The 11,219-nt window shown below is 46.1% G+C and overlaps 2 protein-coding genes across 3 annotated transcripts in view; one reads left to right on the top strand and one right to left on the bottom strand.

Annotated features, from left to right (window-relative positions):
• The window catches only part of LOC116381129 (arf-GAP with dual PH domain-containing protein 1-like), a 21,645-nt gene extending 16,279 nt beyond the window's left edge, over positions 1–5,366 (top strand). For both annotated transcript variants that reach the window (XM_031842979.1, XM_031842980.1), the window contains 7 exons: positions 835–947; positions 1,045–1,191; positions 2,486–2,569; positions 2,673–2,735; positions 2,887–2,958; positions 3,056–3,284; positions 4,317–5,366. In XM_031842979.1, the coding sequence (XP_031698839.1) occupies positions 835–947; positions 1,045–1,191; positions 2,486–2,569; positions 2,673–2,735; positions 2,887–2,958; positions 3,056–3,284; positions 4,317–4,345 (737 nt within the window). In that variant the 3' untranslated portion in view covers positions 4,346–5,366. The remainder of the gene's footprint in view (positions 1–834; positions 948–1,044; positions 1,192–2,485; positions 2,570–2,672; positions 2,736–2,886; positions 2,959–3,055; positions 3,285–4,316) is intronic.
• Positions 5,367–7,377: 2,011 nt separating this feature from the next.
• On the bottom strand, positions 7,378–10,713 carry sox8a (SRY-box transcription factor 8a). Its single transcript, XM_031842978.1, has 3 exons — positions 10,140–10,713; positions 9,125–9,384; positions 7,378–9,006 (listed from the first exon to the last, which is right to left on the bottom strand). Exons 1-3 carry the CDS (start codon positions 10,547–10,549, stop codon positions 8,252–8,254), a joined length of 1,425 nt encoding a protein of 474 aa, XP_031698838.1. The 5' UTR covers positions 10,550–10,713; the 3' UTR covers positions 7,378–8,251.
• Positions 10,714–11,219: the final 506 nt, after the last annotated feature.

Genomic DNA, 11,219 nt, shown 5'->3' with positions numbered 1-11,219 from the left:
TTTCATGTCAGAAAGTCACAGCCTCAAAGACACGCACACACACACACGTACACATGGATGGAGCGGAATGCAAAGGGCGAGAATACAGAGGAGAGGTAATCAATGGCAGCGGGCATATGGAGAATGTTGCAGTAGAGGAAAGAAAGTATTATGATACCCAGATTTGTATTTTGGGCTTTTCTACGCAATCATTCGGGGGGGGGGGAAATGAACTCCTCTCTCATCTCACACTCATCACTTTCAGTTGCAAGTTTTATTTTCGAGAATATGTGCTCCTTATAAATCACTCTGCATGTCAGCAGTGCGATCACCAGTCGGATGGCTAAAATGTATATCAGTCACCTCATAATGCTGAGTCATCTTCCGCCCATTAAGCCCCAAAAATAGATCGGGATTAGAAAGACAACACGTCAGAAATAGAAGGGAGAAGACAGAAAGGAGGCAGCGTGGGCAGAGCTTGTTACCAAAAATAGACAGCATCACAGGCTATGAATAGCACGGCGCATCATTAACATGGAAAAGGAAGTTCTTTGGTCTTTGGACACAAATAACATCCCTCTGTTTGCTGTCTCATGCTGCATCCCCTGCTGAAGTCGTCCCTCTTTGTCTGTTTGTGTGTTTTCTGTCTCCCCCGTCTCCTCTTTTTCTCCCCCGTCTTCTAAATGCAATTTCAAACGATATTTGATTTGTGCTTAACCGAAGTTTCACCTTACCACAAGCCAGTCACAACACCTCACCATTACCGCTACAGACACCCTTCCTCTGTTTAATCTCTCCTCCAAAAACCTCAAACACTTTCTTTTTCTTTTTTCTCTTCCCTCACTCTCTGCCCAGGGTACAGAGAGGGGTTTCTATGGAAACGAGGAAGAGACAACGGTCAGTTCTTCAGCCGAAGGTTCATCCTGTCGGAGAGGGAGGGGGCGCTGAAATACTTCAACAAGCAGGACGTGAGCGAGACGATGCCGCTGATTTCAAAAGGGTTGTTTGAAAAACCATCAAGGCACGGGGTAACGAGTCCTGTTTGTTGTCTCCCTCCACCTATAGGCCAGGGATCCCAAGGCGCTGATGAAGATCGAGACCCTCAACGCCACCTTCCAACCGGCCAAGATTGGCAACCCCTGCGGCCTGCAGATCACCTACCTGAAAGACAACAGCACAAGGAACATCTTCGTCTACCACAGTGATGCTAAGGTACACCGTTCAAGCACAACAACTACAATGCTACTTCTTCATTTTAGTACTGTACACTAATACAGGGTGAGTAGTACAACATGCCTGCTTTGCTCATCACATTTGGACTTGGAAATGTCACAAAGTGTTTGGGTAGTGACAGAGTTTGTGTTGTTTTGGCTCCGAGACAATAACTACCGGGGTGAACCGCTGACATTCAGCTTTAATTCAAAGGCGTCCACATCCACATTCAGGGAGGAGGGTGAGAATTGACTCGCTGTTCACAAATTGGAGGGCTTTGGGGAGGGAAAAAAAAAGAGGCTGCGACTGCTGCAGTGTACACCAGTATGGACGCGAGTGACCTCAAACAGCCTTAAAGCTGAGACTCAGCACTTTAACCTTCATCGGCACCGTTTCATTTTAAGATCAAAGCAGAACGCGACAGAAAATGTGTCGCAGTCCTGCTTCATTCAGACCGCACCGTATCGTCTCACGTGAAGTATGTTGTTTTTGCAAGTTTTGTTACATTATTTTGGCTTTCGTTTTCTGAAATAGATTTGAATTTAATCATGAGAAAAGCCCCACATCCCCCCTGTAGGTTTCGAGTGGACCTTCCCTCTCCCCGCTGTGCTCAGCTTGGTCCCTCCACGTGGGGAATGACGAAGCCAAATGTCAGCGCAGTACTGACTGAAATATATCCAAAGTATTTACCTTGTCTAGGGGGGGGGGGGGGGGGGTCAGCAGCAGCAAAGCTTTGAATTATTTGCAAACACTATTACAACACTTGTAACACCCATAATTGCCATATCATTTCCTGGAAAGTTTCCTGGAAAGGATCATTTAGTGCTAATGATGGGGAAATAGAGACAGATGTTCTGAGCCTTTACACTAACTACCCAATAGATTTTATAAACATATATATATATATATATATATATATATATATATATGATATATATATTTAGAGAGAAAGAAAGAGAGTTAATGAGACAGAAACAGCACTGCTCCCCCTGCTGGCGGACTGACGTTCCTGCATGCTGTGACAGAGAGAGAGAGAGAGAGAGTTCACTGAGTTTGTTCAGTGTCACTGTGACTCTTCTTCTGTGGTGGAGTTATCGACAGCTCTGCAGCATCCACACAGCACAGATGCCTTTGACTACATCTCGCTGCTGCCTTCACTGGCATCGGGAGAGAGGGGGGGAAAAAAAACCCATCAGCATGACTTTTTCTGAGCCCAAAGCGCCTACCGTGGAAAGAAACTGTGCGCTTTCAAGCAGGACAGGTTGCCACTGAGGGGTGTGTTTGTTTTGTGCAGGAGATGATCGACTGGTTCAACGCTATCAGAGCGGCCAGGTTCCACTACCTACAGGTGGCCTTCCCTGGAGCGAGCGACGAGGAGGTGAGGATTTGTTAAAGGTGATCACGACGCATCATTGTGTTTCATATGACGTGCATGCTTTTACTTCATGTCTTCTTCATGTCTTCTGTCTTTTCTCCTCCAGCTGGTGCCCAAACTGACCCGAAACTTCATGAAGGAAGGATTCATGGAGAAAACAGGACCAAAGGTTTGTGCTGCCTGCAACCCCTCAACACTTTGAATAACTGTGGATACATTTATTTGAGCTGCTCAAAGCTAAGCCATTCAAGTGGGGCTTGATTTTGGTCACACCTCTTACGACAAGTGACTCCCTGATTGTCTCTGTTGCTCTGCTGCAGCACACAGAGGGCTTCAAGAAGAGGTGGTTCACCATGGACGACAGGAGACTCATGTATTTCAAAGACCCTCTGGTAAGACGAGACCTCACCGTCCGTCCTTTTTTATTTCCGACTGATCACCTGGTCTGTCCACAGGACGTCCCGTTCACCCTCTCTGTCTGTCTCCCAGGACGCCTTCGCCCGGGGCGAGGTGTTCATCGGCAGCAAGGAGAACAGCTACACCGTCCTGTCCGGCCTGCCCTCCTCCACACAGGGCCACCACTGGAACAACGGCATCACCATCGTCACACCGGACAGGAAGTTCCTGTTCGCCTGCGAGACCGAGGCCGAGCAACGGGATTGGATAGCTGCCTTCCAGAGGGTCATCAATCGGCCAATGAGGCCGCAGGAATACGCAGGTGCGGAACGTTTGCGATTCCGATCCTTTTTTAATTTTCACTGATTTTGTTTCTATGTTTAAAGGTATCCTGTGGAGCTTTGGCTTTCTGGTAGCACTGTAGAGCAATGTTTTTAAGAGTGGGTCTCGCTTGGTTTGTATCTTGTAAAGCCCACGGTACAAACCAAGCATTATAGTGAGAAGCTTTTCATCTAAAAAAAAAAACCCCCAACATGCTCCCATATTTTAAGACAAATCAGCATCCACTTGAAAAAACTTTAAGCATGGCAGCGTGGGAACTTACGTCATCAGAACTCCATATTTGTAAAACTCCGAAACAATCTCCTTTTTAGTCATTTTTTTCTTTTTAGCTTCTTAACCTTTTAGCTGTAATCTCTGCTGTCTGCTGTTTGCTCCTCTCGCTGTTATTACACACATGTCTGAGCTAACCGCCGACTCGCTCATGACCTCGCCTCCTCTGTCGACCCGAGACGTTCATTTTTTTTCATTTTGGCACAATGTCACAGTTTTTGTCTCAAGTTTCTCGACTCCGACAGAGCTTTAAGGATTCTCCTCCTGCTCTAAACAAGTGGGCAGTTCGTGTAATGTCATGTTATTTCAAACCACATGTTGGGATTCACGTAATGTTGCTTTAATGGAACTCGCTGTATTTCTGGAGAACAAGGGACTTATGTGGTGTGTAAAGCCCCAGTGGCCTAACGGACAAGGCACCAAAGCTAGGGATTGTGGGTTCGATACCCATCTGGGGTGAGAGAGTGGAAGGTGGTGCGGTGGTGGAAGAGTGCTGTTCATGACGTACCTGCCTCTCCCTAGCCCTGTATTATGTCACTTTCTTTTTCATCTCATGCATGTGTTGAACAGAAGTTATGATAACTGATAAGTTGTGAAAATGTAATGTTTGTCAATTCGTGATGGAGGTAATTAGAAGCGTTTTCCCCGCTTTAAGACAACTTTGACTCCAGTGTTGCTCCTCCAACAACACATGCGTCTGTTGCTCTGTACACCAAAACATTTCTTTTGTGTGTCTTTGCAGTGGAGGCCCATTTCAAACACAAGCCTTGAAGACCGCAGGACGACCACAACTCAGCTGGACCGGCCCAGTCTCATTCAGATCCGAGAAAACAACCCCAGTGTGTGAGCAGACACCATGGCTGGAGCGGGTGGGGTTTACGGGGGACAGGGGGGGGTGGGTTTTGGAGATGAGAAAAGATGATGAAGAGGAGAAGACAGAGGGACTGGAGCCTATCTATGTGTGGAGAACTTGAACTCTTAACGGGGACCGAGGGCCCATCGTGGGGTTGAGACGTCGGCGAAAGGGTAGATGATGTCATCACTATTGCGCCTACCTAACCTTTGTGCTATACATTTATCACCATACCTTTACCTCTGCCATGTGGACCCTTTCCCTGCAACAACCCCCCCCTCCCCCTCCGCCTCTCAGATTTCGTCTTGTGAATGGTTCATTCTCCCTGTAATCTAATGTAATTATGTATTCTAGAGTCATTTCACTGGTCGCTTAACAAAGACGATGCATTGTTAATTTATTGAATGTACAGTTTTGATGACAGTGGCTTACCGTGTGTGTGTGTGTGTGTGTATGTGTGTGTGTGTGTGTGTGGAATCGTGATGTTTTTCGTTGAGGACGCTGTGAGGTTTGAACCTCTGGCACTGAGACCCTGTTATAACCTGAAACCTACAAAGTGCTGTTAACAACAAATATGCATAAACAAAAAACACACACACACACACAGACACAGACACACAGACACAAACTCTCAGTGATCACCGTAGCTGTTAACGTAGCTGGAGGTGGCTGATCTGCATCCGGGCAGGGTTCTTTAACGACCTCGATCTCGACAGCTGTTCTCTTATTTATTTGTACCGTCGACAGTTATCGCTGCTTTAAAAGGATTGTAATGTGACAGGATTGTAATTTATACAACACTTCTACTCTCCAACTGTTTTTATTTACATCGTGCATCTTGTTTTTTAAAGACACATTGTTGTGTTGACCCTCGAATCACAGTGGCGGTTTGTTTCATCATGAACATCATAACATGAATACAGATGAACCTGAAATCAAGCGGCATGTGGAGTCTGATTTTTCTGCATATCGGTGTCATCTGTACACATGTGATACTTTTTAACTCCAGGTAGCTTGATTATTCGGGTGTATTACAATTTGGGTCTAATTTCCATAATGTTGGCCCTCTAGTTCATTTTAACCAAACAGCAATTCATTTGGTTCAACACCAAAGTTGAAATAATTATAAATGATCCTTTAAAGTGTAAACCCTGTACTGTGCAGTTACGTGCATTTATCCAGCAGGTGGAGCTCTTCTGTTACTTCCAAATGGGAGTTCTCTCAACGACAAAACATACACAGACAGGTGACAGGATAAGTTAATAAGGCATTGTGGTTAGATGAGGAGTAAACTCACTATCAACGTCTGCATTGAAAAGGGCTCCTATAACGTTGTCAGACTTACAATGGACAATCATTATTTAAAAAAAACGTATTATAATCGACGCAGCAGGATCAGAGATATCGTTTGTCTTTTTCCACACATTCTTCTTCCCTGTCAAAGCCTGGCACCCACATTACCCACAATGCAACTCAACCGCAGACAGAGGATCAGGTGTGTTATGCAAGTATAGCGCAAGCCTCAAGGTCACTTCTTTCTGATGTCAAACCACCAGGTTATTGTCTTTAAAAAAAAAAAAAAAAAAAACTTTTAGTCATCAAGACTTCAAGCATCTTCTGGAGTCACAAGTCTTTGTACAACTTTTTTTTTACACACACACACACACACGCTGTAGTCTCCAAAATATGTGTTATTTAATGCGCTTTAGAGGCGCTGGTAGGCATATAATCTATGCTATGCTAAACTAATCGCCTTCTGGCTCCGCCTCCATTGATTTTCTAATCAAACTCAGAAAAGGGAAGGATATAGGTGAAGTTCCCAACATGTTAAACTATTATTATTTTTTATTTTAAGAAAAAAAGACGTGAATAAATAATAAAAGTCCACAAAGCAAAACTGCATCAGGTGCAGCACTCCTGTGTTTTTTCTGTAAAGGCCCAGCTGTGTTCACATATTCTATGTCCCAGCAGATGGCGCTCATCAGTCACCCGCTCAACGAGATCACCACGTGTGGAGAGCGTGAGCTGGTCTGCTGGTGTAAAATGTCACCTGATGATCTCGCCACTCTTACACAAACTTCCACACTGCTGGCCCCGCGGCTCCTCGCGGAATTGCGCGGAAAGTCAATGCTGCCTCTGTCTGGCCCTTCTTGTTGACGTTGGCAACCATGGTTGTCGCGGTAAACTGCCCAGACAGTGAGGCACTGAGCTGAGGCAGGTGGGGGACCCACACAGGAAGTGTTTTAAAAGCGGTTGGGACAGCAGCCACCTTGTTTGTCCTGTAGATATTGTGGTCGGTGAGGTGCCGGCACGTGTAGCAAACATTCATGAATAGTAAAGCTGCTTCCTCAGGTTATTTCTTTTTCTTGGGGGGGAGGTTCTATGTTCGAACCATGTGGGGATTACACGCTATTATGAGTTATTAGAGTGTTAACCCTTTAGATACATTTAAAAACAGTCCGACTGGATTCATGCCAACGAGTCAATGCTTTTTTTCTCCTTCTTCTTCTTCATGTGTCATAAATCAAAGGAGCATTTCTTGTTGTGGTGCGTGGAAACCCCAATCCAGCTGTCCCGTCCCGTCAGGGCTCCCGCAGACTACACCCCCGACCGGAGCTGCGACTGTGAAATTAGCTTAATCTCCGCACAGGAAACCCAGCAGGAGCAGCTGCTGGGTTGGAAACCAACTGGTGATGCAGCAGGAGAGAGGGACAGGTCGGCGGAAGGAGCAAGAACGTCCGATTTGAAACGTGTACTGTCTGCCGAGTGGTGGGACTCTTGACACTTGCATTCCTTTATCTTAGCGCCCATGTAATGTTGAGCGCTTTTCTGATATATAACCGGGATGGGTAAACCATATACATGATCTCATAATACCGGCAAGACAAAGTGTTTGAGAGGTTGAACATGAGTTCCATTTCACCCCCAAAGAGGACTTAGACTTGGGTTTAGGTTCAGGTTAAGACTACATTTTATGGATTAATTAGAGAGCGGCTATAATTTGTATTTTTTTTTAATGATGTGTCAAATGACAAAGTGAAAACAAAGGGGTCGCTCGTAGTGATGAACCCACAGAGAATGATCACATGCTGCCTGAGTGGTATCAAGCTTCCTATCTAAGTATCGGCACGAAAAGCATATATAAGTGTGTTTCCCAAAATGTCAAACAATTGCAATCTTTTTTTAATTTTTTTCATCAGATACCCTACATTGCTTAGAAGAAGACACAATCCCTCGGCCTCGATACGGTTCAATACAACTTCCTGCTGGCTCAGAACTCCTCACAGAATAATGCACACCCCTTTACATAATTCTGCCCAATAAAAGGAAAAAAAGAAAAAGGAACACATTCAGATTCAGTCAAAAATGCAACACAGTTGGCTTTGAACCCCATCGATGTGAAGGTGAGGGTAAAGAAGCACTTGTGCTCTTTCGGTGGAAAAAACTGCTCCTAAACCTGAGACGCCCCGTCTTAAATAGGTGCTGCTCACATACCAAAATCTCATTAGTGTGGAGTTCAGATGGAACCTTTTCGTGTCCAGTGCAGGTTTTTAAACGTCAGAAAAGAGAATCTTTGTTAATCTCATGAATTGCTTTCCATGGAAATGAACAAATGTAACTAATATATTGACGCACAATATGAAGCTTTGGCCCAACCGATATCAGCGCTGTCCTTCAGAAATCCACCTTCAGGGATGAACTCTTTCAAGTCATCAAATCTCTTCAAAGTCATGAAAGCGGCTACTGTTCTGCCCCGATCTGAGTAGTCATTAAAGTTTTTGTCCATATAACCAAACACTTGGAGGGGGGGGGTTTCCTCCTCTTCAAGGCCTGCTGAGTGTTGTGTAGATAGGCTGCTCCCAGCCAGAGGGAGGACTGTGTGGAGGCGGCGCCAAGGCCAGGCTGTTGATAAGCGGTGCGGAATAAGGCCTACGAGAGGAGTGAAAGTACGGGTACTGATACAGACTGGCAGGGTACCCGGAGAAGGCGCTGTAGATACTGGAGCTCTGGAGGTCGGTGTAGTTGGATTGGTTGGCGGAGGATGAGGAGGGGGAAGCGGAGGAGCAAGCGGAGGAGCCGAGGGACGCGTACTCGGGTTGTGGCGGCGGCGGCGGAGTGGAGGAGGAGGAGCTGCTGTAGTGACCCGGGCTCATCTGCTCGGTTTTAATCTGAAGTTTTTGGCCGGATGAGGACGATGGCGGCGTCCCAGTGGAAGTCCCACTCTTGGGTGTCCAAGTGGGGCTGCTGTGGGAGTGGGAATGGAAGCCGGGTGGGATGAAGGATCCCGGCGGGGGGTTGCCGTGTCCGTGGGCGCCGTCTGGTGGGGTCAGGAGAGCGGAGCCGTGGCTGTTGGGGGGGAGGTACTGGTCGAACTCGTGCACGTCGAATCCACCGATGGTGCTGATGACGTCGGTGCTGAGCTCTGACATGTCCACGTTGCTGAAGTCAATGTTCTGGCGGCCAGTGGGGGGGGCGGAGCCGGAGCTGCTGTCCACGGGCCGTAGGCCCTCCTGTTTGTTCCCCATGTGGAGGTCGGTTTTAGGGGTTGTGGGAGGTGTTGGAGGTCCATGAGACTGACCTGGAAACCAAAACCAAAGAAAGCACTAATCAATATTTCCATACTGAAGAAATAAAAGTATAAAAAAAAATTAAATAAGTGGCAACACATGCACTTTTAAAAAGGGTAGTCATCTAACCTGTCCTGTCTGGTTGGTAATGATGGTGCACTTCCCCCGTGCCAGCCAGCCCGCCCCCCCCTGGTTCTGTTTTAAACAGGCTCTGATGCTGCTGCTGCTGCTGCTGCTGGACCAGTCCGGGCTTACAGTCCCCCTGCCCGGGTTTGGTGGTCTTGCGTCTCCGAGGCTGGTACTTGTAGTCCGGATAGTCTTTCTTGTGCTGCATCCTCAGCCTCTCGGCCTCCTCAATGAAGGGATGCTTCTCTGTTTCAGAGAGGAGTCTGAGGAAGAGAGTCATCAGATTATTAAAAGGTCCTTTTAAACACCAGCAAGTGCAGAGGCCAAATGCGATACAGTCCACGTCCCCATGTGGTTCGTGCTCACTGTTGGATTCTCTTGAATACCAGACCGTAAAATGAGAAATAAGAATCATTCTTATGACTTCGTGACATTTTGTGCACATGTGCTCTTTACTCCACCACAATTCAGAGTACTTTTTACTCCACGATCTAACAGGTCGAGACTTAACACACAAAACATATGATGAGCTAATACAGTTTGATGGATTGTTATCGATCAAACCACCCAAGTGTGTAAAAATAGTTAGAATCACTCTTATGCAACAACAGAAAAACGCTACGTACACATCAATGCATCAGTAATAATAATCCAAAAATAGGATATAGTATATCACATATAGGGTCTTATTTCTGTATTGTCAGTGCTGGTACTTTTGATACTAAAGGGCACTTAGCTAATTATACTCACATACAGTTACTTCAGTAACGTTTTCAGTGCAAACTGTTTTTTCATTTTTATTTTCATTAAAAAAAAAAAACACTCTCTGCATGCGTTCTAATTCTGCATCACTTTTTACAAGTACGTTCTCATACATGTTTTTTATTGCAGTTGTGCAAAATTTTGGCCAATTACTGGGATCATTTCAATGCTTAATACCTTCATTAACACAGTTAGATGCATGAAATACTAAGTGCTCTTTAGTTGAAATTGAGACTGGTGTAGATTCAGGACCCACCGCCACAGTTTGCCCAGCGTCTTGCTGAGCTCCGCGTTGTGCAGGTGAGGATACTGGTCCGCCAGCTTCCTCCGCGCCGCCTGCGCCCAGACCATGAACGCGTTCATCGGCCGTTTCACGCGGGGTTTGCTCTTCAGCCCTCTCTCCCCATGAGAGGGCACCGGTAAGAGCGACCAGTCGTAACCCTTCAGCACTTGCGACACGGCGTCGCGGATACAGAGGGGGAAGCGCTCAGCCTCCACGCCGCTCTCCGTTTTTGGCGTAATCCCGGGCGGGCACGCTGCCTCCCGCGCGTCGGACCCCGCCGGAGAGGTCGGCGACTCTGAATCCGCTTCATGCCGGGACACGGAGCTGTCGCTGCCTGCTGGACTGCAGGGATGGTCTGTGAAGGACCTGCTCTCTTCCGTCATTCTTGGCGGGTAAAACGTTGCTTGGTGGCTCGATTCCCGAGGAACTCTCCAAGTGCGTATATGCGCACGGCTCCGCAGGAAGACTGTTTCACCCCGAAATCACGATATATCCCAAATATCTCGTCTTGAACTATTCCCCTCTGTGTCCTCCACAGTTTGACCGGTCTATATTTTCCCTTTAGTACTTTCTTTTCCAGCCCACGTGCATCTCTCCACCCCTCGTGTCCCATTGGCTTTTGCAAAAGTGTACAACCACAGTTCCTCCTAGTTTACCATAACGGAGCAGGAGGAGGCAGATTTTGTTGAGAGTCGATATTATATTGAAAATTTAAAACAAAATTGTATGTTGGTTCGGATAGTAGCAATTATACATGGGTTTGATTTTCTCCACGTTCAGAGATAGAAAATGTGTACTTTGCTTAAGTATTTAAATGTTATGTTATTTTATGATAAACACTTCTAGGCCTACCTCACGACACTTAAGAGACAAATAATATACACGATTCTTCTAAATATACATAGGCCTATATAGTTAGTAGCCTATACATTTATTTCTTTATTTGTTGTATTTCTTATATACACAAGATGATCTCACAATGTATCATACATTGACACTGCAACAGGAGAGTATACATAAGTACTTTAAATTAGCTCCATCTTGAGCAAGTCT

Source organism: Anarrhichthys ocellatus, unplaced genomic scaffold, assembly GCF_004355925.1.
Source record: "Anarrhichthys ocellatus isolate YVR2014 unplaced genomic scaffold, GSC_Weel_1.0 scaffold4, whole genome shotgun sequence".
NCBI classification, from domain to species: domain Eukaryota; kingdom Metazoa; phylum Chordata; class Actinopteri; order Perciformes; family Anarhichadidae; genus Anarrhichthys; species Anarrhichthys ocellatus.
The sequence above is the reverse complement of the archived record's forward strand: the minus strand, read 5'-3'. Positions and strand labels throughout refer to the sequence as shown.